This window comes from Carassius gibelio, chromosome A5, assembly GCF_023724105.1.
Source record: "Carassius gibelio isolate Cgi1373 ecotype wild population from Czech Republic chromosome A5, carGib1.2-hapl.c, whole genome shotgun sequence".
Classification (NCBI taxonomy): Eukaryota; Metazoa; Chordata; class Actinopteri; order Cypriniformes; family Cyprinidae; genus Carassius; species Carassius gibelio.
This window is the reverse complement of record NC_068375.1, coordinates 25,957,223-25,980,222: the sequence shown is the minus strand read 5'-3', so window position 1 is coordinate 25,980,222 and position 23,000 is coordinate 25,957,223. Positions and strand designations below refer to the sequence as shown.

Here is a 23,000-nt window from a genome sequence, read left to right as displayed (position 1 = left end):
TGGGTAGGATGACTTCCTTGGGAGCTCTGAGTTGGGAAACGCCTTGCTTCCTTAGCAGGGGCATGGCATGTCTAAGGATGCCTGCGACCTGTACTTGCCTTTTCCTGGTCTCCAAGTGCTCTTGCGCTTCCTTATTCTATTTTGATCTCACTGCCAGTTTGCTACTCAGGTATACCAAGATGTCCATCTTGCAGAGCTTCTCCAAATTCTGCATTAGCTCTGTCATCTGGTATGAGACACCAGTGAGGAGACACTGCTGGATACTCAGGGCCCACTGGAGAAGGTGTGCAGGTCCTTGGAGCATCGATCCTAGCCTTGTTCGAATTGCCACCGGACCTCCAGGAGGGCCAAGTCTCACAGGTTCAACAGAGGTAAAAAGATGGGGGTAGTCTGCACCAATCAGCACAAGTTGCTTGATGTCTTCAAATGGCTCAATTGGGAGGTCTGCCAGGTGCTGTTACCTCACCTTACTTCAGACTGGTGATGGGGTAGGAGTGGTCTGTTAGACCCAAGCGTTGTGAAGTGAAGGCCTCCACTATTTAGTAAATTCTCTTGGGATTAGTTGGGGATCAGATTTTGAATTAAACAGCGGATCCCTTCAGGGTTTGAACCTCCTGTCGAATTTTGTTGATCTTCAGGCTTCTTATGCAGGCCCAGTTTGTCAACTGCCTCAGGGAGGAGCAATGTCCGCTCTGATCCATCGTCCAAAATGGAGTAATTGTTTAGTAACTTGTCTCTGTTGAGCAGGAGAACTCTGATGACTTTCAACAAAAACCGGGCATAGGACGATGGTCTGTCTAGGTAAAACACTTCTGTACTGCTGCTTACAAGACAGCTTCCAGCTTTTGGTTGTTAAGCGTGTGTTGACATCATGCAATTCCCTTAAATGCTTTCCTTGGCACATATTACAGAGCCTCTTGATCACATTGCGCTGCTTGTTGTGCTCTCCCCTATCTCCAGCATCTCTTGTTGACTTTGATCCACTCTATGACCTCCTCTCGGGTGAGTTTCTGAATAGCTGGACACTTATTGAGGAAGTGTTCTGTTCCTCTATAATATGGACAGTAGGGTTTCACTTTGCCTTTCTGTCTCAGTGCGGAGGAATCCTGGCCTTCTTGTCTAGTTGCTTGGTTTGACATATGGCTCTCAGCCCCTTGTAGGACCGTAGCTATGGGTTTGCTGTGTCTCTCCTCGGCTCGGTAGCCAGACAGCCCTGGGGTGCGGATGGCAGATGGGCTGTTGTATCCTTGACACCATGACTCGTATCGAAGACATCCTGCCATGTCGAGCAGTGTATGAGTATCCAGGACCGCATCTCAGCTCGACTTCTCCGTCTGGGCCTAATGTCTGCAGCATACCTTCAAGTGACTGTACAGGCAGAGAGAATTTCTTGAAGGCTGCTATATCTCCCCTCCTAATCTCAGGCGAATCCATCACTGCAGCAATCTGCTTCAAGGCTAATATTTTTCATAATATAAATGACTACTGTGAAATTGAGACAATTTTACCAATTGCACAGAGACCTTTAAAAATGACACCAAATATGAAAAGATTATGATCATGAATCCTGAAGATATAGTAGATGTTTTATGTGAGGATAGCAACTTCAGTTCTTGGTATTTATCTGTCAACTTTTAGTGACCTGGATCATGTACCCAGTGGGGAAGGATGGGTGAAGGAACCAAAGAGTTGGTGGAGCAAGTGATTGCATTTGCATTGTGAGTGATTGGCTTCACAAATAATTCATTTAGTAAGGAAATAATTTAATTCCTTTAGATTGTAAAAATGTGATCTATTTTTAAAGCCTAGTGTCAGTGAAGATGGTGTGGTCAGTGGAATTCTGCTGTTTATGAGAAATGTGAAAGAACATCACCCAGTATTCTACTAACATGTTGCTCTGATGACTGAGGTAATGTTATGACAGGATATGTTTTATTGACTATGACTTTCGTGGATTCTGTTCACACAGACTCTGGAGAGATGGTGTGCAGCTTCATGACACATGAAGTTTACTGCCGATGGAGAACTTCTGGGAAATTGACAGACAGCACTTTCCAGCAAGTGGGAAGTTTTTTTTTTAATCAATTAATTAGGTCAAACTTGCATTCACTAATTCTGGAGTAAGATTGTAGAAGAAAACTTTCGGTCCTCTTGGGACTCTTTCTAATAAGTGAGTTAAAAGTGTTGCAACTATGTATAGTGTTGGGTTTGTCTTGTGCATCAGCAAAAAGCATTTTCGTGTATTTGTTTTAGAGATTGTTTTGTCAATAAATGTAGAGGATTTTCCAATTTGCATTTGTGTTGATTGTAACTAGAGATATTTTATTTTTATTTAAATATACTTAATTTCAACTTCATGCCAGATATGACATTGAAATAAATTTAGTTGACATTAATCTCTGATTCAGAAGTACATTGTAATAATAAAACTCTATGATCACGGGAAGAAGGAGGCGGGAACCGGCTGACAATCAAATAATATTTTAATAATCAAAATAAACACAATACAGTGCGGCAGTCCCTTGCAGCCGACTGCCGCGCACAAACAAAACCAAAACACAAACTAAAATCCAGGCCTGGTGATCGCTCCCATTTTAAATCCTTCCATCTCCTCCGTGGGATTCGAGACCGGTGGGTCGAGCAGGTGTCGCTCATTTCCAATAACTTCCCTGGCCTCACCCCATTCCCACGGCTCTCGGCCCCGCCCCACTCGCCACATACATATTTACCATGAAAAGTACATATAAAATATACTAAATTCCCAATTAAGTGGTACAAAAATATCACTCAATTTCAACTAATTGATATTAATGTAATTTTAAACTGTAATAAATTTAGAAATTAACTACAAATAATATGCATTTGTGGTTGAAAACATTACATTAATTCACACTTAAGTATATTGTTAACTGATAGTGTATTTTAGTTCACATTAATTACTTTTCAGTACATTAGTAGTACAATTTAACCATATTTTAAAGAGACTGAAAGCAATTATGAACATAAAATTTTACATATAAAGATGTACTAAAAAGTCCTACTTATGTGGTCTAAAAAAAGAATCACTCAAAAGTACAACTTATTGCATTAATATAACGTTAAAATGTGATTAATTTGAAATTCATTACAAATACCATGTACTTAAGTGGCTAAAAAAAATGTATTGGAATTTATGTGTTCTTTTGAAAATATATTATTTACACAATAAATACACTTTATTAAAGTATACATAAGTGCACTTCTTTTTCACAAGGCTTCGGAAAAAGACAGTTAGCATCACAACCGTAATACAGGCTAACTATAAGATGTAGGCTAATTTGAGCTCTTATTAATGAAAGTTTGGGCTTTTAAACATTTTATCTGTAGATGAGAGGTTTTGATAGCTTTGAAAATGTTTTGCTGGTAATTTGTCAATAGATAAATGGAAGTACATTAAGCTAATTAATTTGAATTAAAATTCTGCAATGTAGAGTCTATCGGTGACGTAACTTAAATGCAGGCTAAAATGGGCAGAAACTATTTCAAACAAGGCTTGATTTTTCATTGTAAACAAATATCGATAAAAATACTGTGATTTCAGGAGCATCAGAAAAAAAAACTTTAAAACAGAGGGGAAGTTCTAATGGGTGCTGCTGACAGAGATATAGGATTAGGAAACACAGGTAATCTGAAAAGGTTTATTTAACAACTTCATATGCATTTTTCACTATATATTTATATATATATATATATATATATATATATATATATATATATATATACTCTTTTTTTCTTTTACAGTTTTTTTTTCTCCCCCAAAGCAGCTAAAAGCCCATTCACACCGCCATAATCCAACAGGCTAAACACACTGTCCAAACAAAATGAAATAAGCATGTTTTTTATAATAGTTTTTGTGGTACTGTAAATTGACCATAATGCTTTATGTAGGTGTGAGATTCATTAAACTTGGTTTGCTATAATACATCTATTCATAAGTGCACCAGTGTGAAGCACAATTCCCTGCACATTTGTATATCCATCTTTGTCATAGTATTCTTTCAGTAGTTAAATAACTGATTAAGATGGTCTCTGGCTGCCACCTACCGGCATAACAATGTAACCTGCAACGAAAGAATCCCAGGCGTTATATTGCTTTTTTTTTCTTTTCTTTTTTTCTAAAATGATGTGTTGGTTAATGATGGCTCTTAAATATTGAAATGCAATGTGTTGAATGCCTACTAAGACTTGCATATTTGTGCATAATGTTTTGACCCTGGCCTGGATGCATACAGAAGGATAATATTTTATTTATGTGCCAGAAACATCATGAGCATTCATAAGTTCATGCTCAACTGGTGTTGATAAACTCTTTATATAAATAAGTTAATTCAGTTGACATTGTCGCTGTTTTAAATTGCATTGTCTTGAGATTATTAGTACATTTCTGGGGCAAATTATAATCTATATAGAATGAAAACATTTACATATATGTAGATTAAATTTATTTAAACAGTTTGAGTAAATGGGAATATATTCTGTGAAAACATGTAAATGTATTTACTTATATGCAATGTACAATAAAAAGGAGCATTAATGGAATATTTACATTTTGTAAAATATATTTACATTTATAGAAATCTAATATATTTACATATACATAAATGTAATATGTTAACAAATATTAGAAATTAATATATATATACATAGTCTGATATCTAAATGTATTTATATATAAAGGATATATATGTAAATATATGTTTAATATATGTGAAAAATATTAAAAAGCGGACATAATCAAATATTTAAATATATTTTCTTCAATTTAAATATAAGATATTGAAATATACGAAAATGTATTTATCATTAATATATTTCAATCTATGTGAATTCTGTATGGGTATCAGGCGAGTGTGATTTCACCAAGTACGACATGTTCCTGGATCAACATCCTTGTTGATCCTGGAACAACATTCCAATCAACCAATCAGAATTGAGAAATAACTTTTCAGGAAATATCTGTTTTAGGCTTACAACCAAGGTTAGGTTTAGAGGTAGCGAATGGGTTAAGTTTATATTTTTGGACAATAATGTTGATACAGGATCATCAAAAGATGTTGATCCAGGAACATGTCTTACTTGGTAAAATCACGGCGACCATGAGTATCAGTTAGGGTGACCACCCGTCCCGCGTAGCGCGTGCGCGCACAGCGTTTGAAGCCCAATTCATGCGTCCCACAAATTGAGACTGTGTCACGCATAATCAATGCTTGCTCAAAAAAAGTTGTTCGCTCTATATCCTCGAGCCCCAGGCAGCCAAACGAACATTACTTGACAGTTCAGCAAGCTACTATTGCCAAACCCACCTCAGTTGAACTGCTGACTAGGTTGTTGTCAACTTTTTCGTTGTTGTCATGACAGCGCACGCACATGCATACCAGACGCACTGGGAAGGAACTTTAAGATGCATGCTTTCCAATTCGAAAAATGGAGAAAGTGAGGCACCGCCATCATCAATTAAAAAAGAGAAGGTGTGTCCTGTTTCAAACTGGGTTTTTTTTTCATGCGCCTGCCTTTACTAACATGCAAGTTCACCATCCTTTCTCCCCCTTCTCGTTCCGTGAACCTCTAGAGTTTTTTTTAACTGTTGCTGTGGTGTTGAGCAACTACAATTCATTTTAATCCTATAATTTTATATTATAATTTATTTAAAGCGAATAAATTGTAATGAAAAATAAATAAAATAGTTAAAGTAAATCGTAAGTGGAAGTGCATCTGTCAATTCTTTCATGAGCATACATCAGCAATTACACGTTTAGGGGAATAGGGCATTATTAATATACCATGTAAGGTGGTATGTGCTAGAAATGGGTACACCACTATCAGTGAGTTTGCCCATGGGGTGGGGGCACCACCGCGCAAGGCAGTGTCCCACATTGTCCCTCAGAAACATACCCCTTGTCACCCCTTGGGCTTAGTAGCAGGTGGTCACCCTAATATCAGTAGGCTACTTAAGCATCCCAGTGACAGCTTTTGTATTTTTACCATTTTTTTCTGAGAGTAGGGGTTATGTAAAATGGATAGAGCCATTGAAATTTGAGTTGGAGCAGCATCTGCCTGACATTGCCCACACACCCCTGTTGCTGAATTTAACTGTGATATATTGGCGCCACCTTGTATCGCAGAAATGTATATCTATAATAATATAAAAATGTATGTTAAAAGTGAAACTGGGTTGCTTTCGCGACATGCACGCGGAAACAAGAACGCGATAGGAGCCATCAATCATCGGTTATGAATCGTTCAATAAGACATAGTTTGAATTAATCTAATCTAATTAATCATTTTCTGAATGCCATATCGTTACATCTTGCTTACACACACATCCACGCTCATCTAAAATAAAAACAATAAAATGTAGAAAGCATGTATAGTTAAAAAATGTGAATCAATTTGTGCAAACAATTTTTGTGCAGATGTTGTGGTCAGGTCTTATTGTCCTGGACATCACAGAATCCGTCAGAGAAGTGTCCGTGTCGAGGCACGTTTTGTGTAGGCTAATTAAACATCTGTAGCGTATAACGAGCACATGCAAGATAACTGATATTATTTTCATATCTAAGCAACTAGTCAATACATCTACTAGGACAATTCGATTATTGTTTACAGACGACTAAGTGACAGTAAATATGAGTGATACCACAGTAAGCATTGGGGTTAGAGTTCTTCTCCGTCTGGCTATCACATCAACCATCAGCTTGCGTGTTACACAAATAGAAACGCTAAATCAAATATGCAATATATGGTGTTGATCTTGTCGTAAATTTAGCACAAGACATATATGGTACATATGAATGATCGTAAATATAGGGAATTATGTGCATGTATTCTATATTTCTTTGTTAAAGCAGGTCTACTATGATAATTAATAATTTGTAACTCAATTACATTTAAAATCCTTGATATTCCCTTATCAAGATAATGTATGATTTATTTGTGTATATATCCTATATAAGTGTATGTATAAAAATCAACAATAATGATTAATTAACTAATTGATTAATTAATTAATTAATGATAGACTGCTCATATTAAGCCATTAATGACAACTTTATTTATTTCTTTATTTTGGAACAGATTTCTAATAAAGCTGTTCTATGCGTTCCTTACTGTGGATGGACAGCTTCTATATACAGTAATTAAAACTGTAATGCCTGTCTATATTTAGTGTCTGCTTAGTGTACAAGTTTGACTCAATATAAGCGTAGGGGAGAGCAGGATAGACAGGAGTGCCAGTTGGTGGTAAGTTGCTTTGCAGTTTATATTAGCACATATTGGAATTGTTCTTCATTTCATTTCAAACCTGAAGTGGAAGCAAAACATCTGTTGCTCTGTAGTTTGTAATAAAGCAGCATTGATTTAAAATGTCTGCTGTTTATTAAATTCATCACTTATACAATTTTAAATCTAAATTGTCTCGCAGGGCTGAAGAAATTTTATCTGGTCTCAAGGAAAGGGAAGGTATGTGGATTTCACTTACATTGCTTTTTGTTGATCAGTTTGTTTTCATCTGTGTGTATGTAGCCCATTATTATATGACAGATTAGTCTTTCTTTTTGATATCTTGGTTAAAAGTTTTGTCATTTAAAATAAAAACATCATAGGGAAAAAAATAATTTAAAATGATTTATGAATGTGTTCGTCTGTTTAAATAGATTTATACAGTTATATGGGGGTAAGAAATAGTAGAGGGATTAACATCTCATGTCAACATTTCAATTATCATTCCTGTAAGTAATGTGAAGCAGTTTGTTTGACATTTGCTGGCAAGATGAAGGAGTTTTGGAGAATCAGCAGTGTACAATATATTTTAATCTTGTGTTTGGTGCTTTATAAATGTATTAGTTAAAAACACAGCAATTTCCCTGTCTAATTACCAGTGAGCCGTCACCATGAGTACAGACGCGGAGATGGCCATTTATGGCAAGGCTGCCGTTTTCCTTCGGAAGCCTGAGAAGGAGAGAATCGAGGCTCAGAACAAACCATTCGATGCCAAGACTGCCTGCTATGTGGTTGATGTTAAAGAACTGTATGTCAAGGGAACCATCAAGAGCAAAGACGGTGCCAAAGTCACTGTTACTGTGAATGACACTAAGGAGGTGAATTTTTAACATTCCATGAAAACTAAAACATATTTCATTTTACATGTTTTTCGGGTCTTTCTGAAATCCAATGTATGAAATTTACAGGAGAAAGTTGTTAAAGAGGACGAAGTCTTCCCAATGAATCCTCCCAAGTATGACAAGATTGAGGACATGGCCATGATGACCCATCTCAATGAACCCTCTGTGCTGTATAACCTCAAAGAGCGTTATGCCGCATGGATGATCTACGTAAGTTCTGGAGCAAAGTAAAACAGCACGGATGTTCATTTTGTCAGTTTCGTTGCAATCTGACCAGGTCTCTGCTCATTTCAGACCTACTCTGGACTGTTCTGCGCTACTGTGAATCCCTACAAGTGGCTCCCAGTGTATGATGCAGAAGTGGTGGCTGCCTACAGAGGCAAAAAGCGTATGGAGGCCCCACCTCACATCTTCTCTGTCTCTGACAACGCCTATCAGTTCATGCTGACTGGTAAGATCGGATTTAGAAGATCTGAATTATTTATAAGTTGAATGTCAAATTCACGTAAATTTTTTAAAATAAAACAATTGCTGAAACATTATTACTTTTGGATTTACAGACAGAGAGAACCAGTCTGTCCTGATCACGTATGTATCTAGCCTACTATTAGAGATTTTGAGAACAGCTCTATTTTGCTCTTGTGTAACTTCTATGAGTTTTATCATCTTCTGTCTTCTCATCTTTAATAAACCAGTGGAGAATCTGGTGCTGGAAAGACTGTGAACACCAAACGTGTCATCCAGTACTTTGCCACAGTTGCAGTTCAGGGTGATAAGAAGAAAGAGCAGACTCCCGGCAAAATGCAGGTATAAGATACAAAACAAATATATTATGCTGAAAGATTGTGAATTACAGTCATCTCGCACAATACATGATATGTGAGTTTGAGAAATGCCTGCAAACAGTGTTTAGACATAAAACAGAAAATTAATAACAATCTTTCAAACATCACAGGGCTCTCTTGAAGACCAGATTATTGCTGCCAATCCTCTGCTCGAGGCTTATGGTAATGCCAAGACTGTGAGAAATGACAACTCCTCTCGTTTTGTAAGTTCACCACTTTATATTTACATACAGCACAGTTGGTCAATTGTGATTTTTCTATATTGTTTTTTTTATGAACTGTTTTAAAAGCTGGCTTCTTTTGCACAGTAGGAACTCAAAGGTTATTTTGCTTCAAACAGGGTAAATTCATCAGAATTCACTTCGGTACATCAGGAAAACTGGCTAGTGCTGACATTGAGACATGTAGGTGGACATGATTTCATTTACCCATCCTGCACGTTTGTCTTTGTCTGTCGCTCTTCAGATGATTGTGACACATTCTCTCAACAGATCTGCTGGAGAAGTCTAGAGTGACATTCCAGCTTCCAGATGAGAGAGGCTACCACATCTTCTACCAGATGATGACCAACCACAAGCCTGAGCTGATTGGTAGATGCACATATTGCATTCAGTGTATCAATGCTTGATAATAATTATTGTAAGATACTTAAAAACAACAACAACAATAATAGTAAATGCTCTGTGTGTTTTACAGAAATGACGCTCATCACCACCAACCCCTATGACTTCCCCATGTGCAGTCAGGGTCAGATCACAGTGGCAAGCATTGATGATAAAGAGGAGCTGATGGCTACTGATGTGAGTCAATGCTGTGTGAATATGAACATATTATATATAATTATGACTGATCAATGAGCTTATTCTACTCTGTAATTTCCAGTCTGCTATTGACATTCTGGGCTTCACTGCTGAGGAGAAGATGGGCATCTACAAGTTCACTGGAGCTGTGCTCCATCATGGTAACATGAAGTTCAAGCAGAAGCAGCGTGAGGAGCAGGCTGAGCCTGATGGCACAGAGGGTGAGACTAAATAATACCAATGTTCGTCATCACACACACTGCTTTGTTTTGAGAGATCCATGTTTTATATATATATATATTTTTTTTTTTATTATTTTGTTCTAAATCACAGAGGCTGATAAAATCGCCTACCTTCTGGGTTTGAACTCTGCTGATATGCTCAAGGCTTTGTGCTACCCCAGAGTCAAGGTCGGAAATGAGTTTGTGACCAAAGGCCAGACCGTGCCACAGGTATGTAGTAACATATTTCTAGCTTGTCCTTGTATTCAACCTGAAAATCTTCAGTCAGTCTGACAATTTACTTTAAAAAGCAAACATTTTTACTCAAATATTCACTCTGTTCTGCTTACAGGTTTACAACTCTGTAAGCGCCTTGTCCAAATCCATCTATGAGAGGATGTTCTTGTGGATGGTCGTTCGTATCAACCAGATGTTGGACACAAAACAACAAAGAAATTTCTTCATTGGTGTGCTGGATATTGCTGGCTTTGAGATCTTTGATGTAAGAATGATTCTTTTATCATTTCTCATGGCAAACTGTGTCATATTCAGGAGTCGGTAAATGTTTTTTCTTCCTGCAGTTCAACAGCATGGAGCAGCTGTGCATCAACTTCACTAATGAGAAACTGCAGCAGTTTTTCAACCACCACATGTTTGTGCTGGAACAAGAGGAGTACAAGAAGGAGGGCATTGTTTGGGAGTTCATTGACTTTGGGATGGACTTGGCTGCTTGCATTGAGCTCATTGAGAAGGTTTTTAACTGGTTTATGAACCTATCAATTTCCATTTTCCATTCTCAAAAATTACACATTTGTAGCAATAAACAACATTTTTTTATAAACAGCCCATGGGTATCTTCTCCATCCTTGAAGAGGAGTGCATGTTCCCCAAGGCTACAGACACTTCCTTCAAGAACAAGCTGTATGATCAGCATCTTGGCAAGTGCAATGCTTTCCAGAAACCAAAGCCTGCCAAAGGCAAGGCTGAGGCCCACTTCTCCCTGGTCCACTACGCTGGAACTGTGGACTACAACATTGTTGGCTGGTTGGACAAGAACAAGGATCCACTGAATGAGTCTGTTGTGCAGCTTTACCAGAAGTCTTCTGTCAAACTGCTGGCTAGTCTCTACCCACCTGTTGTTGAAGGTAATGAAAAAAAGTGTTACTAATATAAGACATTAATTTATCCAACATTTCATTCAGTTTTGCACTTTCTTTCTTGTTTTTGCATTTTTATGTGTTAATTTGTATTTTTATCTCAATAGAAACCGGTGGCAAGAAGGGAGGAAAGAAGAAGGGTGGTTCCATGCAGACTGTGTCCTCCCAGTTCAGGGTATGACGCACAGCAATTGTATTTGCTGTATTTGAGGGGAAAAAAAACAAAGCATGATGTCCCTTTTCTGTTCCCCACAGGAGAATTTGGGCAAGCTTATGACCAACTTGAGGAGCACTCACCCTCACTTTGTGCGTTGTCTGATTCCTAATGAGTCCAAGACTCCAGGTAAAGTACTAAAGGGCTAACAGATATTCTGGCATTAATAAAATATTCAGTATTAATCTTAATTTACCTAGCTCATGTTGTAAATGGTTCCCTACAGGTCTGATGGAGAACTTCCTGGTTATCCACCAGCTGAGGTGTAACGGTGTGCTGGAGGGCATCAGAATCTGCAGAAAGGGCTTCCCCAGCAGAATCCTCTATGGTGACTTCAAGCAGAGGTAAATGGGAACACGTGAAAACACCAATTACGATATGAGGCTCTTAATTAAAAAATATGAATAATTTTGATCAATTTAACACAGATACAAGGTGCTGAATGCCAGTGTAATCCCAGAAGGGCAGTTTATTGACAACAAGAAGGCTTGTGAGAAACTCCTGGGATCCATAGATATCGATCATGACCAGTACAGATTTGGACACACAAAGGTTCATATTCTACTTTACAGCCTTTCAAAGATTTCTTATTCATGATTATTAAGCCTATACAGGTAAATCAATATCCTTTGATTTGCTGTTATGTATAAATGTAGGTGTTCTTCAAAGCTGGTCTTCTGGGTACTCTTGAGGAGATGCGTGATGAGAAACTGGCTGCTCTGGTCACAATGACTCAAGCTCTTTGCCGTGGTTACGTGATGAGGAGGGAGTTTGTGAAGATGATGGAGAGGAGGTGAGTAGTGTCATAAAGAAAGATGACTATGATAACTGTGTGAATGGTTAATAATGATGATTATATAATTTAATTATGAATTATTCATAGGGAGTCCATTTACACCATCCAATACAACATCCGCTCATTCATGAATGTCAAACATTGGCCATGGATGAAGGTTTACTACAAGATTAAGCCTCTGCTGAAGAGTGCTGAGACTGAGAAGGAGCTGGCAACCATGAAAGAGGACTTTACTAAATGCAAAGAAGATCTTGCCAAGGCTGAAGCCAAAAAGAAGGAGCTTGAAGAGAAGATGGTGGCACTGCTGCAAGAGAAAAATGATCTGCAGCTGCAAGTGGCTTCTGTGAGTTTTCCTGATTGAAATAACTGAATTTTGGCTCCATTAAAAATAGCAATGTGGTTTCCAGTGATTATAGCAAACTATTTTCCTAACAGGAATCTGAGAATCTCTCAGATGCTGAGGAAAGGTGTGAGGGTCTGATCAAGAGCAAAATCCAGCTTGAAGCTAAACTCAAAGAGACAACTGAGAGACTGGAGGATGAAGAAGAAATCAATGCTGAACTGACAGCCAAGAAGAGAAAACTTGAGGATGAGTGCTCTGAGCTAAAGAAAGACATTGATGACCTGGAGCTGACCTTGGCTAAAGTGGAAAAGGAGAAACACGCCACTGAGAATAAGGTTGGATTAAGATAAGATTTAATATTTATTTTATATGTTTATATATAATCTTTATTGTTGGAAAAAATAAGCTCATTTGGAACAAAAAATCCCACAGGTCAAGAACTTGACTGAGGAAATGGCATCTCAGGATGAGAGCATTGCTAAACTTACAAAAGAGAAGAAAGCTCTCCAAGAGGCACATCAGCAGACCCTGGATGATCTTCAGGCAGAGGAGGACAAAGTCAACACCCTGACCAAATCCAAGACAAAACTTGAGCAGCAAGTTGATGATGTGAGTTCCTAATTAAACAAGTCATTAATATGTTAAATTAACAGGCTTTTTTGCCCTGAACATATTTTATATATCATTTTCCCATAGCTTGAGGGCTCTCTTGAACAAGAGAAGAAGCTCCGCATGGATCTTGAGAGAGCAAAGAGAAAGCTTGAAGGAGACCTGAAATTAGCACAAGAGTCCATCATGGACCTGGAGAATGACAAGCAGCAATCTGACGAGAAACTTAAAAAGTAATTAAAACATTAAATCTTTTATTGAAAACTTTTTTGTTGTGGTATTGTTTTACAATCACTTATTATTGAATACCCACAGGAAAGACTTTGAAACAAGCCAGCTGCTCAGCAAGATTGAAGATGAACAATCTCTGGGTGCTCAACTCCAGAAGAAGATCAAGGAGCTTCAGGTATTTCTTATATATATATATATATATATATATATATATATATTGTTAAAGCTGAAGGTGACATAAAAATTAATAAGATTTCATTGATTACTTGCCACTGTAGGCTCGCATTGAGGAACTGGAGGAAGAGATTGAGGCTGAGCGTGCTGCTCGTGCCAAGGTTGAGAAGCAGAGAGCTGATCTCTCCAGGGAACTTGAGGAGATCAGTGAGAGGCTTGAGGAGGCTGGAGGAGCCACTGCTGCTCAGATCGAGATGAATAAGAAGCGTGAAGCTGAATTCCAGAAGCTGCGTCGTGATCTTGAAGAGTCCACCCTCCAGCATGAAGCTACTGCTGCAGCCCTCCGTAAGAAGCAGGCAGACAGTGTGGCCGAGCTGGGAGAGCAAATCGACAACCTCCAGCGCGTCAAGCAGAAGCTTGAGAAAGAGAAGAGTGAATACAAAATGGAGATTGATGATCTCTCCAGCAACATGGAGGCTGTTGCCAAAGCAAAGGTTGGTAATTTTATTTGAAAAGTATATAATACATGTCTTGACGTTTTTCAGACATCTAATGACTTCTGTATTTGCAGGCTAATCTTGAGAAGATGTGCCGCACCCTTGAGGACCAACTTAGTGAAATTAAGTCCAAGAATGATGAGAACATTCGCCAGATAAATGACCTCAGTGCTCAAAGAGCAAGACTTCAAACTGAAAATGGTAAAGCAATGACAATCATGATGAAAATAATAGCACTTCAACAGTAAGTGTGTGGTGTATTAAATTATTCATCATTAATTGCTGACTCTTATTAGAGCTCATATTAAAAAGTTTTTTTGATATTAACTAAAAGAGATATTGCACAGTCTGACAGTGAATCTAAATCTAAACAGGTGAGTTTGGCCGTCAGCTGGAGGAGAAGGAGGCTCTGGTTTCTCAGCTCACCAGAGGCAAACAAGCTTTCACTCAGCAAATTGAGGAGCTTAAGAGGCAGATTGAAGAGGAGGTTAAGGTAATACAGCACGATCAGTACAAACACATATTTTCCACTTAATATATAACAAAGCTAATATTAAGTGTATTTGTCTCCTAGGCTAAGAATGCACTGGCCCATGCTGTACAATCAGCCCGTCATGACTGCGACCTGCTCCGTGAGCAGTTTGAGGAAGAGCAGGAGGCAAAGGCTGAACTGCAGCGGGGAATGTCAAAGGCCAACAGTGAAGTTGCTCAGTGGAGAACCAAATATGAAACTGATGCCATCCAACGCACTGAGGAGCTTGAAGAGGCCAAGTATGAACATCACAAGAGCTGATTAATGTTCTTATATGGAAAAAGGCTTTCATGTTAAAATGTTCACAAATTCCTAACAGGAAGAAGCTGGCTCAGCGCCTTCAAGAGGCCGAGGAACAAATTGAGGCTGTGAACTCCAAATGTGCATCTCTGGAGAAGACCAAACAGAGACTCCAGGGTGAGGTGGAGGACCTCATGATTGATGTGGAGAGAGCAAACTCTTTGGCTGCAAACCTTGACAAGAAGCAGAGGAACTTTGACAAGGTAACATGTTTAAATCATTATGTAATATTAGCATTTTTTAAATATTTCTGGAACGGACTTTGATCAACATGTTGCTATCAAACCTCACCCTGAAATATCTTCATCAAAGGTCCTGGCAGAATGGAAGCAGAAATATGAAGAAGGTCAGGCAGAGCTGGAAGGAGCCCAGAAAGAGGCTCGTTCACTCAGCACTGAGCTGTTCAAGATGAAGAACTCCTATGAGGAGTCTCTGGATCAGCTGGAGACCCTCAAGAGAGAGAACAAGAATCTGCAGCGTAAGATTGAAACATATTGAAGTAAACATATATGATTTACTGAATGTTCAGAATGACACAGATTATATTTTTCCTTTGTACAGAGGAGATTTCAGATCTGACAGAGCAGTTAGGTGAGACAGGTAAGAGCATCCATGAGCTGGAAAAGGCCAAAAAAACAGTGGAGACTGAGAAGGCAGAGATTCAGACCGCCCTGGAGGAAGCTGAAGTGAGTATCTGGAGATTCATTTTAATTTTTGCTAAAATCATTATACTGTGTTGTTCATTCTGAAATGTAAATTTTGTTTTTATTATTAATAGGGCACTCTGGAGCACGAGGAGTCCAAGATTCTCCGTGTCCAGCTTGAGCTAAACCAGGTCAAGGGTGAGGTTGACAGGAAGCTTGCAGAGAAGGATGAGGAGATGGAGCAGATCAAGAGGAACAGCCAGAGAGTCATTGAATCCATGCAGAGCACTCTGGACTCTGAGGTCAGGAGCAGGAATGATGCCCTGAGAATCAAGAAGAAGATGGAGGGAGACCTTAATGAGATGGAGATTCAGCTGAGCCACGCCAATCGCCAGGCTGCTGAGGCCCAGAAACAGCTCAGGAACGTTCAGGGACAACTCAAGGTAAGTGATTCTCTTAGACTTTAAGTTGCATTATGTTTGTATAATCTAACCTTTGTTTAGAAAAGACCAACAGAAAGCACACTGCTAGTTTATTGTAAAGCTATTGTTCTGTTCAGGACGCCCAACTGCACCTTGATGATGCTCTGAGAGGACAGGAAGACATGAAGGAGCAGGTGGCCATGGTGGAGCGCAGAAACACTCTGATGCAAGCTGAGATTGAGGAGCTGAGAGCTGCTCTGGAGCAGACAGAGAGAGGCCGCAAAGTGGCTGAACAAGAGCTGGTGGACGCCAGTGAGCGTGTCGGACTGTTGCACTCTCAGGTAAGGGCATATTGTTTTTACAATGAAATTAAGGAAATTGAGAGCATCATTTAAAATGTTCATGCTGTTGCTTTTCATGTTGCAGAACACAAGTCTCCTGAACACCAAGAAGAAGCTTGAGGCTGACCTTGTTCAGATCCAGAGTGAAGTTGACGATACTGTACAGGAAGCAAGAAATGCAGAGGAGAAGGCCAAGAAGGCCATCACTGATGTGAGAAACAGTAGTTGCCAAATGTTTCACAAGACATGTGTCCTGAAAAATGTGGATCTAATCAATTTGTGTAATTGTGCAAAAGGCTGCAATGATGGCAGAAGAGCTGAAGAAGGAGCAGGACACCAGTGCTCACCTTGAGAGGATGAAGAAGAATCTGGAGGTTACAGTGAAGGACCTGCAGCACCGTCTGGATGAGGCTGAGAATCTGGCCATGAAGGGAGGAAAGAAACAACTCCAGAAACTGGAGAGTAGGGTAAAGATTTTTAATAATTTTTTTATCTAAAATATCATTCAAGGATAAAATGTCTTGAAGATGTTGCTTAGACTTGTTCCTAAAATTACAGCACCATCTCAGCTTCCAAAAGTAGTTAACAGGCAATAACTACTCGAGTGTACACTTGTCTGAAAACTTTTATGTGCTTTTAAAAGGTCCGTGAGCTTGAGGCTGAAATTGAAGCAGAACAGAGACGTGGAATTGATGCTGTTAAGGGTGTCCGTAAATATGAGAGGAGAGTGAAAGAGCTGTCTTATCAGGTATGATCATACCAGACCAATTCCACAGATTTATCCATACAAATATATTAAATATTTTTTATTATTTGTAGACTGAGGAGGATAAGAAGAACATCAACAGACTTCAGGATCTGGTTGATAAGCTGCAGTTGAAGGTCAAAGGCTACAAAAGACAGGCTGAGGAGGCGGTATGTTACATTTAATAAGCTGGAAACCCTTTAATTTTTATTAATTAATTAGTCATTTATTTACTGGTGCAATATCACTGATGTTCCACAGCTTAGTTAACAAACATGATCAAATTGGTACTCTTTAGGAGGAGCAAGCCAACTCTCATCTGTCCAAGTTGAGGAAGGTGCAGCATGAGCTGGAGGAGGCTGAGGAGCGTGCTGACATTGCTGAGTCTCAAGTCAACAAGCTCAGAGCCAAGAGCCGTGATGCTGGAAAGGTCAGTTGCATTATAGCAGAGTCTGAACTCAGTACAGTAAATTATTTATTGCACTTACTGGGAAGAAACATACAGTATTCAGCTAATGTACTTATTATTTACATGACTTCTGTATGTGCTTTTTTTTGTCTCAGGCCAAAGAAGAGTGAAACCCTCAAACCTGATGGAAGCCTCTACTGAAGTCATATAATATGATTGTTCTGTAGATTTACATTTACTATTCTTTTTGAAATAAATCTGTGATCACTAGATATTTGTTTTGGAGTGATCTTTAGATAAATTTTATTCTCAAATAAATTAATGAATTAATAAAACAAAAATGACATTATCACTTATATAATGAAATATTATTGTCAAGTAATAATTCTTGTAGTATAAGTAATATAAATTTAATAAGACAAAATAAGTCTTGCAAAGAATGTAAAAAAATCTTGTTCATAAAGGTTACCTCCATTCGCGTAAGAAAAAAGGGAAGTTTAAATGAAAAGTTAAGCAGTCTATAAGAACTCACACTTAGGTGGTCACAAGCAGACAGTTAACTATTTAATGGAATTTACGAGTGGGAATTCTGCAATGATAGCAAAAGCTCCAGAAGAAGTGGAGTGGTTGAATAAATACATTGGAAGCCATAATAGTGACTCTTTTGAGCTGGAAAACTGTCCATTAATGGTTTCAGCATACAAACCCGATTCCCAAAAAGTTGGGACACTGTGCAAATTGTGAATAAAAACAGAATGCAATTTCTGTTTTTGCTGATGTGGATGTTTCAAATTTCAACATTTATTTCAGACATATGACATATCAAATGTTTAAACTGAGAAAACTTATTATTTTAAGGGAAAATAAATTGATTTTAAATTTCATGGCATTAACACATCTCCAAAAAGTTGGGACAAGGTCATGTTTACCACTGTGTGGCATCCCCTCTTCTTTGTATAACAGTCTGCAAACAAACTTGGTGCAAGAGTGTTTAAGGACAATATCTACTTCTCCCTCCGTCATCCTTCAGCAGAGTGTGTCAATCCATTCAGCACACACACACCGGGTCCGAGTCATCATGTGGTTGACATATCCCACAAGGACACTGATAACACCATGCAGCCAAAACAATCACTGCTGATAGACATTATCCCTGCTGAGCCCTGCCCACAGAGCTCCTCACAGACTGACTGTGATGTATCAAAACAGCTACAAGATTCAGCACCCAAGGACAACTTTCTGGAAAACAGCCAGGGAAGCCAGGACAACACATCACAGCCACCGGAAACACCAGAGACACAGCCCATCTCACCAGACACATTATCCCTCTCTCCAGCATCTCCACTTCTGTGCTTCTCACAGAAAATGGAGGAATTGGTGTATGTTGGGACTAAACTCTCCCACTCATTCGCTGCTAGCCCGCAGATATCAACAAAAATACGGCAGGCCCCCCAACCACCAAAGCCTGTGGGCCCTGTTCCTATGAGAGCTCTCCGACCGCTGCCACAACGACTGGGCCCAAACCCTCAATCTGCTGAAGGTGAACCAAAAACAACTGATAGCAGCTCTCAGTGATATGTGTCGGGTCCCCGCAATAATAGCAGCAACATTCACAAATATTCACAGAACAAACGGGAACCCAGTGTGCCTGTAGCTTTCTCTATTTCAGTTTTATGACATGATAGAAAGTCTAAGGTCTTCTCAAGCCGAAGGGCAAACTCATCTAATCTGCGGCCCATTATGCATCAAACTAAGATTGATGTAAAGACACAAAGCACTGCCATCAAGTTAGCACTTTTAAACATTCGCTCACTAAAAAATAAATCATTTCTAATCAATGACTTTATAACCACAAACAATCTGCATTTTATGTTTCTAAATGAAACATGGCTAGAAGACAGCTGCAGTGCAAAAATCTTAAATGAAGCAGCCCCTCCTAACTTCACTTACATGAGTGTTTACAGTAGGGCTGCACAATTAATCGAATTTCTAATCGCGATCACGATTACAGAAGCCACGATTACGTAATTGTCCAAAGCCGCGATTACACACACAAAAAAAATAATAATCTGCGCGCTTAAGAGGCGTGTTTAGATCATGTCAGGTTGTGAGTGGCGAATCACCACTTTTAATAATAGTCTGTAGGCGTGTCATTATCAACGACCAGATTATCCACTGATACGTCTCATGTCATGTTAATTTCATCATGTCTGCTGATAGAGCAACATCCGATTCCGACAACGTGCAAAGTGCTCATCCACAATTAGAACCGAAAAGAAAAGCAACATCAGTGGTGTAGAATTATTTCGGATTCACCAGGGATGATGTCGATCAGCGTGTTATACTGTGTAAATTGTGTCGATCAACTGTTTCTGCACCATCAAGCAACACCACAAATTTATACAACCATTTAAAATTCAACCACAGAGTGCAATACGAGGAGTGTCTCAGCGTAAAAAAAAAAAAGCGCCAAGTGATGCGAGAACAGCAACACAGACACCCATCACGAAATCTTTGTTTTGTAGCAGAAATGAGTCGAACAGACAAATTAAAGAGTCTATCAGAGCTGTGTGCATTGAAACATGAGCTGAATTCCTCAGGAAGTCATAAATCAGTTCTAGTACCACAAGAACCAAGCAGATTACCAACCAACTTGTTCACACAACAGCTTTCAACATGAACACCACTAGAGCATTTATTTACAATTTCAATTCGAAGAAGAGATTGTCAAATTTGTTGTTCATAATTGAAATGCAACGCTGGACATCACATGGAAACCCATGAGAGTACTGCACAAGTCCCATTGACTTCCCCCCCCCACACCTAGCAGAACCAGACTGAAATTCTTGTACATAGATATGGACCAGAATGAACTCAAAAAAGTAGTGATGCACCGAAATGAAAATTCTTGGCCGAAGCCGAAAAAGAGAAAACCAAGGCCGAAAACCGAAACCGAAACACCGAAAGAAATTATGCCAATTATTAGTACCATTGCATTTATTGCTATGACCGTGTACTAACTTTACTAAAATTAAGACATTGCAATTGCATAAATTAATATTAAAGTTTCAAAGATAATTACAATTACATAACTTATAAAAAAAAAAAAATACATAAAAATACATAATTACAAATGATGCAAATATGTATTAAGCACATTGCAACAATGCACAGTATAAAATAAAATTCAAACTAAAAATTTATCCCACTCGTGTATATTTAATAATAATGTACAGGCCTACTGGCCTGCAGAAAGGTTTTAAAATGAACAGTTCACTCATGAAAACAAAGTGCATTTAGGTGAAGTGCATTTGAAATGTTTCTATGTAGGACTAGAAAGTGCATCACTTCTCCAGTTGGCAAGACTGTTATCACTTCTGGGGATGGAGACTTCAGACAGATAACCATCTAGCTGTTGAACAGTTGAGCTTGTCATCTGCCTGACATTTGAGAAATATTTGAGAGAGTGTATTTAAATAGGGCCAGGGCATAAATAAAATTTTTTATCAAATTAAAACAGAAATCTAGCAGAAAATCTAGCATAAATATGGCCACAATCTGATATTATGTATGTGTGTGTGTGTGTATATATATATATAGTAGCCTAAAGAACAAAATAGCCAACGTATTATTATTATTTGAGGCACTTTCTTGCAGAATTCCACTGAACATATCAGACAACGATGGTGCATGCCACTCATCTGGTGCAGAGACGAGTCTTTTTTTTCTGCGCTCTGATCTGTCTCCTGCGCTTGCCGCTTCTCCGTCTCCAACGCACATTCGCGATGAAGTGCATAGGATCCGACAAGATCTCAGTGAGACGTGTGCTAACAGACTCTATAAGAGTACTTTTCTTTGTTTTTACTTCGTGGTCCGTCTTAATCTCTTTGTTAGGAGACGTTTTAGTACTGCGAATAAAGGAATACGAAGAGAGAGAATGTTCTCACTGGTGTTAAGTGAATGTCGCGGGGAGCTCGTGGTCTGCACGTTCAGGTCGCGGTTTCTGTTTGCGTCATCACAACATTTCGGCCGTGTTGTTTCGGTGATAAAAGTCTATCGGCCGAAAACCGAAAAGGCCATTTTCGGCCGAAAATTTTCGGTGGCCGAAATTTCGGTGCATCCCTACAAAAAAGACTTCTAAATGAATCGTTCCATTGCTTAACTCTATATTCATTTATGTGTAACCCACACATTTGACTATCATGTATAATCACTTATTGTGTATGTCTTTTGATAACTATAGGATACATAGTCATGTCTAGTATTGACATAATCGAATTTTCTTGCTTGATATTGTCCTGACAATCATTTATTTGTTAAATATATCATAATTGTGTTATAGGAATCATGTCCAAAATTAGATCCTGTGAGGCAAGAACCACATGCTTGGTAAGATAAACAAATGATTTATGACCCCAGACCCAAGACCATATCTGATTGGTCAAGGCAACATTTGAGGGGTGGCCAACAAGGAAGTTTAAATACTTTGGACACGATGTAATTTCGCTTTTAGTCTGCTTTTAGTTCCAGCCTTGCTCGTGCTATCAGTCATGCTATTAGTCATGCCTGCTCTTAGCTTTTAGCTTGTAGCTTTGCTACCTAGCTTTAGCTTGTAGAATCTAGCCATGCGGTTAATCATCACTGTTCTTTGAGCGCGGTTCCAGCGTGCCTGCCTGCTGCTACTATGCCACGATGAGAAGGAACACCACCTAGTCTCGTCAAACTTTATTTCTTTTCTTTTCTTTTCCGTTTGAGAGTTTCGTGTTCTGAGTTAAGTCTTGTAACGTCGACCTCGTCTGCGCGTTTGAACTCCAACCAGCCACACAACTCCAGCTTCAGCCAACGCCCAAGCACGGGCTCCCCAAGACGTCACTTCAGCCAACTGAACTTCCAGCCAATCAGCGACACCGGGATACCCCTTTCAACTGGAGTCCCTTTCACAGCAAACGAAGGCAACGTATTCCCAGATATTTGTTGTGCTGGTGTATCTAATATAATTTTAACCCCATTGAGGAACTCAGTGCGAGCGCTAATTACGTGATTGATGGTTGTTCATGTCTATGCAATTTAACGTATTGCTGTAAACTTGGGATTCCATATTTCCATTCTCTTAAACTCATCTTTCCCTAACTTTCGACCTTCCTGCAACTTGTGTCAATGTGTGTGTGCGTGCGTTTATGTGTTAGATTAGTTTACATGTCTTAGATTTATCTAATAAAGCCTTATTCATATTGAAAAGAGAAGTATCTTGTGTTTTGTGCTTACAAGTTAATGTCTTAAACTGCCGATCTTGTTACTGTGCTAATTGATAGTGTTTTCACTATAGTTTGGATATTAGTATCCAGCACAGATTTGATGTTAAACGGCTCGTTCACTGAACCGCAGGCGCGTCTCCGTGACCAGCCGTGAAACAGTGATTCTGTTCAAATTCCCTTTAAAATCTTAAATGATTCCCTTTGAGCTAAATTGACCTGTTTCCCTTACAGTTTAATGCTACTCCGTACCCGGCAGGTTCCCAAAAGCAGATCGAGATAACTGAAGCGATCGCGCATTTCATTGCA

The 23,000-nt window shown here is 38.9% G+C and overlaps 1 protein-coding gene across 1 annotated transcript; it reads left to right on the top strand.

Annotated features, from left to right (window-relative positions):
* Positions 1-7,451: 7,451 nt before the first annotated feature.
* Positions 7,452-17,712, top strand: LOC128006780 (myosin heavy chain, fast skeletal muscle-like). Its single transcript, XM_052592761.1, has 40 exons — positions 7,452-7,497; positions 7,917-8,135; positions 8,226-8,369; positions 8,454-8,610; positions 8,720-8,747; positions 8,855-8,966; positions 9,115-9,207; positions 9,345-9,408; positions 9,496-9,594; positions 9,701-9,804; positions 9,887-10,025; positions 10,138-10,256; positions 10,378-10,527; positions 10,607-10,777; positions 10,870-11,170; positions 11,290-11,357; positions 11,438-11,525; positions 11,623-11,740; positions 11,825-11,948; positions 12,053-12,189; positions 12,280-12,535; positions 12,628-12,870; positions 12,968-13,144; positions 13,232-13,377; positions 13,460-13,550; positions 13,654-14,043; positions 14,121-14,247; positions 14,421-14,539; positions 14,621-14,817; positions 14,898-15,081; positions 15,191-15,356; positions 15,440-15,564; positions 15,657-15,965; positions 16,082-16,285; positions 16,371-16,496; positions 16,582-16,752; positions 16,929-17,033; positions 17,105-17,200; positions 17,329-17,460; positions 17,595-17,712. The coding sequence occupies exons 2-40, from the start codon at positions 7,929-7,931 to the stop codon at positions 17,607-17,609; spliced, it is 5,802 nt and encodes a 1,933-aa protein (XP_052448721.1). The 5' UTR covers positions 7,452-7,497; positions 7,917-7,928; the 3' UTR covers positions 17,610-17,712.
* Positions 17,713-23,000: the final 5,288 nt, after the last annotated feature.

What these genes read in the sequence shown, in the direction of transcription:
- LOC128006780 (XM_052592761.1), top strand. Translation starts at nt 7,929, where the DNA reads ATGAGTACAGACGCGGAGATGGCCATTTATGGCAAGGCTGCCGTTTTC. An exon ending in AGCAGAGGAACTTTGACAAG is followed by an intron (nt 15,082 to 15,190) that starts GTAACATGTTTA and finishes TCTTCATCAAAG; the next exon opens with GTCCTGGCAGAATGGAAGCA. An exon ending in TCCAGAAACTGGAGAGTAGG is followed by an intron (nt 16,753 to 16,928) that starts GTAAAGATTTTT and finishes TGCTTTTAAAAG; the next exon opens with GTCCGTGAGCTTGAGGCTGA.